We start from the raw sequence: 4,862 nt of genomic DNA on the forward strand, positions 1-4,862 counted from the left end.
CTAGTTTTTTTTTTCAAGTTGTTAATCGTTTGGTGTGTGTGTGTTTTTTTTTTTTTTTTTTTTTTATTATTTTTTAAGTTGTAGGTTTTATGCTTCTAATTTGCTTTTCTAAATTTTTAGGTTTTTTAAGTTAAGCAATGTATGACATTTTTATTTTTAATTAATAAAATATAATCTTTTTTTTTAAATAAAGATTTTATCCATTAAAAAATAATAAAATAAACCCAAGTAATAGAATGTAATGTTTTTTTAAAATGAAGTTGTCTTTGATTAAATTATCTATAAAAAAAACAAAAAACAAAAATTGTGCATCACTCCTTGGGTGTGGCAAGAAACCATACTTATGTGGTAAAAAATGATGTGGCGCACATGTGACAGTGAAGGGAGTGCGATTTCGGCGACACTACTCCCTCCGGCCTAAGAATAATTAATGCGCCGAAACATCAGTCGAGTTGTGGTAAGATCTTATTGATCATCTATGAGTTCAAGTTATTAATAAAAACGTGATAACTTGAGCCCATTCCAACGGAAGCATTTCTTAATTTGGATATATTATTTAGCGGAAAACAACATAAAAACCCTTCACTTTTCAAAAAAATATCGATTTTACCTTTGCATGTGTTTTAGGTCTAATAAAATCGAATCTTTTGATTAATTTGTTCATTTATATAACCTATCAATTATCTAATGCCAGTAAAACCCTTGAGTTCTAAAAAATGTTCGGATTTATCCTTAAGTTTTAAAAAATGTTCAGATTTACCCTCACTTTTATTGTTATTATTATTATTATTATTATTATTATTATTATTATTATTATTATTATTATTATTATTATTATTATTATTATTATTATTATTATTATTATTATTATTATTATTACATTTTTAAATGTATAAAAATATTTTAGATTTAAAAGTATATTTAAATGTATTTAGTATTTAAAAATATATTTACATCTATTTAGTATTTATATACTTTTAGAAGCTTATATACACATTTAAAAACATATTTATATATTAAAAATATATTATTTGTTTTTAGTATATATATATATATATATATATATATATATATATATATATATATATATATATATATATATATATATATATATATATATTTCGTACAAAAATGAATTGTATACATATAAATATAAAAGTATCTATTTATAAGATTTATATTTTATAAAATATATAATTATATGTATTTGAACATATTACTAAGTATAAATATGTATTTATTTCATATACATACATATATATATATATATATATATATATATATATATATATAGATATATATATATATATATATATATATATATATATATATATATATATATATATATATATATATATATATATATATATATATATATATACTAGCCGTTTACCCGCGCTAAGCGTCGGGCGAGAAAAAGTTTCTTTCGGAAGATAGTTTTAATGTGATGATTAGTTTCCTTTAGACGTGACATATTCATTGCAGCCATTTGGTAGACTATTTTGCGTCGAATAGTTCATTTCAACATATAGTTTATTGCTAGGTGCATAGTCATACAATACGACAAAAGTTGAGTCTACATCTCAAGTAATTCATCTAATACTTCATTCTTGATTTTACAATATATAAATAACAACAATCTGCAACCATGTAGTTTTGTACATTTATAACATGTCCAATATATAAACTACACCTATCTGCAATCATGTTGCTTCATCTGCTAACCCTGCATGAAACATCAAATAAGCATCTAAGATACATATTTGAAGAAACTGTCAAATAATAAGTTGTTGATTGTACCTTGTTAATCACGTAACACTTCTTTGTACACAACGTTTGATGTGTAGATTCCATCATTATCAAACGTTTTTTCCGGCTTTACTAATACCTTGGTATTGACACGTGATATTCCTCTGGACAACGCCACATAAAGCTGGCCATGTGAGAATACTGATTCTGGTAGATAAACACCTATATTTGGAATTGTTTGTCCCTGAGATTTATTGATTGTCATAGAGAAACTAAGCTGAATTGGAAACTGCTTTCTCTTAAGTTTGAATGGGAACATCTCATCGTCAGACGGACATAGAGGAATTCTTGGTAAAAACACTCTTTTTCCAGCATGTTGGCCAACAGCTATCTCTGCATCAATGACATTTTGTTGGAAAGCTCGACATATCAATCTGGTGCCATTACATAACCCATTTGAAGGATCGATATTTCGCAAAAGTATTACAGGGCACCCAGTTTTTAACCGAAGATAATGAGGGGGTACACCACTAACATTTAGCGAGTTCAAATATTCCATCGGATATAAGTTATTTTTGTCATCTTCCGCTTCATCAAAACTGTAGTAAATTTTTTGCTCACCAGAAAATCGTTCGATCAACTTATTATTAATCTCATCAACACTTTCATTTTTCGTAGACAATATCGCCCTCGAAATGATAAATTTTGAATCGGCGCCGTTGGATTGCAAAGAAGGAAATATTGCATCAATCAGAGCGTCCACTGATTTAGTTTTATCAGTGTATGGAATGGACATGTTATCAGGTATACGAATATAGGACTTGTCCAATGTTTCCTCCTTTCCATCACCGACTCGTAGTAAAAAATCCGAAAACCATGGATCATTTACCGCTCTCATGTTGATATTTAATCGAAGCCTTTTAACTGAAGCCCATAGAGGTGACATTCGTAAGCTAGAGTCGACAATTTGTGCTCGAGAGCCACGTCTCACGACCGGCAGCACTTGTCTAAAGTCACCTCCCATAACCATTATCTTTCCACCGAAAGGGAGCATCTCATCTGTGATGTCTTGCATTGTCTGATCAACTGCTTCTACTGCCTGCCTCCTAGCCATTGCTGCTTCATCCCATATGATTACCTTTGCCTCGCGAAGTATCTGAGCCTTCCCACTTTGTTTAGTGATCTTGCACATCGAGTTATTATCAAGATTGAGGGGAATTCCAAATCGTGAATGAGCTGTTCTCCCTCCTGGCATGTTGTTAGCCGCAACACCTGACGTGGCAGTTGCAAGTGCAATAAGACCACGGGCACGAATATTGGCCAACAAAGCTTTGTACAAAAATGTCTTTCCAGTTCCACCGGGACCATCTATGAAGAAGACACCTGGAATATTTTGATCCACATGCCTCATTATCTTATCATATGCAAACTTTTGGTCTGGATTGAGAGAGTCCCGTGCATGTAAGTCTTCATATGCCACATTTATAGAGTATTCTTCTTGCACCTCACGATAGCCTCTTGATTGTAAATCGATGTGTGCACTAACATTTGGAAGGTCGTAATCACTAATCTTTTTACTCATAGATTCTAAGAAGACTCTAATGTCGATGAGGACCATATTTTGCACTCGTTCGGCACATCCATATTGTTTCCTATAATCTTTAGAAAGAGCATCATAGTGGTCGTCCCATAACTTGCGAACATTTCCTGGTTCACAAAAAATCAGCATCGTCGCAAATAACCTTCTAAGTGCGCTGGGAAATTGAAATAAGGAAGCCTCTACAAGACATTGTGATAAATTATCATCGGTCTCTATTAAACCTCTTTCAAGAGCTCCTTTTCGAAATGTAGGGTGTAATACACCATTGGATGTATATAAATCTTCAAAGCAGGTAGGCCCAGTGATATGACATAGAAGCAGACGTAGGTAGTATCTCTCTCCTTCCACTGGATTAGCATAAACAAGTCGACCAACCATAGATTTATGTTCCCTGGTCCTCCAACATTGGTTGCCCCGATTCCATGTAAAATGTTTGGGAAAATCCTTATACAAGTATTTTCTCGCTTTGGAATCTTCTTTATTCTTCTTGAAAAATGCCGTCAACATTGAATTTTTTTCTTTCTCCCTATCAACAATGTCTTCCATTCTGTCACCGTCTTTGAACCTAACCAACTGTTGATTCGGGAGATGTATTTGCAAGGCCATCACACAAGGGTGGATTTTTGAAAGAGGAAAGCTAAAAACTCGCCATAATGCCTCAGGAGGGGACACATAACGTGCGTCTTGAAACTTTCGTATCTCATTAATAACAACATTTTCTTGGTCTTTATCAACATGGATAACTTGTTTGTCATGGCCCTTATAAACATATTTGAAGAGGTACTTCACAGACTTTATACTCGAACAAACCTCAACGTTGATATGACAATTGAACATCATTAACAACTTTGGGTTGTATGGAGCCACCCATCTGTTATCTAATGATGTATTTCTTACAGTCACCTCAATTCCATTATTTCTTCTTCTATATAATGGATATGAGTCCTCTCCTTGTGATGTCTTTTCATTGAATTGCCTAGGATATCTGAAACGACATATTTTTGGCACACCCTGCATACATGGACTTTTTTCTCGTAAGCTATCACAAGGACCGTGCATCATGTGACTTTTGACAAGATCATGCATTTCAGGAAACCTTATTGGGTCGGGAATTTCCGCACACACAAGTTTGTCATAATCATCTGGATTATCCACTTGTCATTATTAAGAGGAAATGTGCATGTGGCAATCCATGCTTTTGAAACTCTATCACATACACATACGACCCCACCACACCGATTATATGTCTCTGGAATAACTGTACCTTGAGATCCTCTAACTTAGCATGAAAAACTCTTACAACAAGGTCCGGTCGATCTTAAGCTGACTGTCCAGGCAATAACTCATCATCGATTTCTTTCCATTTTGGGTTGCACGTCATTGTAAGAAATATATCAGGCCTCCCGTCATCTTGAACTAAAGCCATGGCATCCAGAAATCTCCGTCGCATGTCACGTGGACCTCCAATGAAACTTGCAGGTAACACAACTCTCTGTCCAACCCTACTTGGTTG

At 33.2% G+C, this 4,862-nt stretch overlaps 1 protein-coding gene across 1 annotated transcript; it reads right to left on the bottom strand.

Moving 5' to 3' along the window:
* Positions 1 to 1,804: 1,804 nt before the first annotated feature.
* Positions 1,805 to 4,435, bottom strand: LOC145040482 (uncharacterized). Its single transcript, XM_078988400.1, has one exon. The coding sequence runs from the start codon at positions 4,433 to 4,435 to the stop codon at positions 1,805 to 1,807; it is 2,631 nt and encodes an 876-aa protein (XP_078844526.1).
* Between the last annotated feature and the right edge of the window lie 427 nt (positions 4,436 to 4,862).

The sequence above is a fragment of the Lactuca saligna genome, chromosome 4 (assembly GCF_052625555.1).
Source record: "Lactuca saligna cultivar CGN05327 chromosome 4, ASM5262555v1, whole genome shotgun sequence".
Lineage (NCBI taxonomy): Eukaryota > Viridiplantae > Streptophyta > Magnoliopsida > Asterales > Asteraceae > Lactuca > Lactuca saligna.

What these genes read in the sequence shown, in the direction of transcription:
- LOC145040482 (XM_078988400.1), bottom strand. Translation starts at nt 4,435, where the DNA reads ATGCATGATCTTGTCAAAAGTCACATGATGCACGGTCCTTGTGATAGC.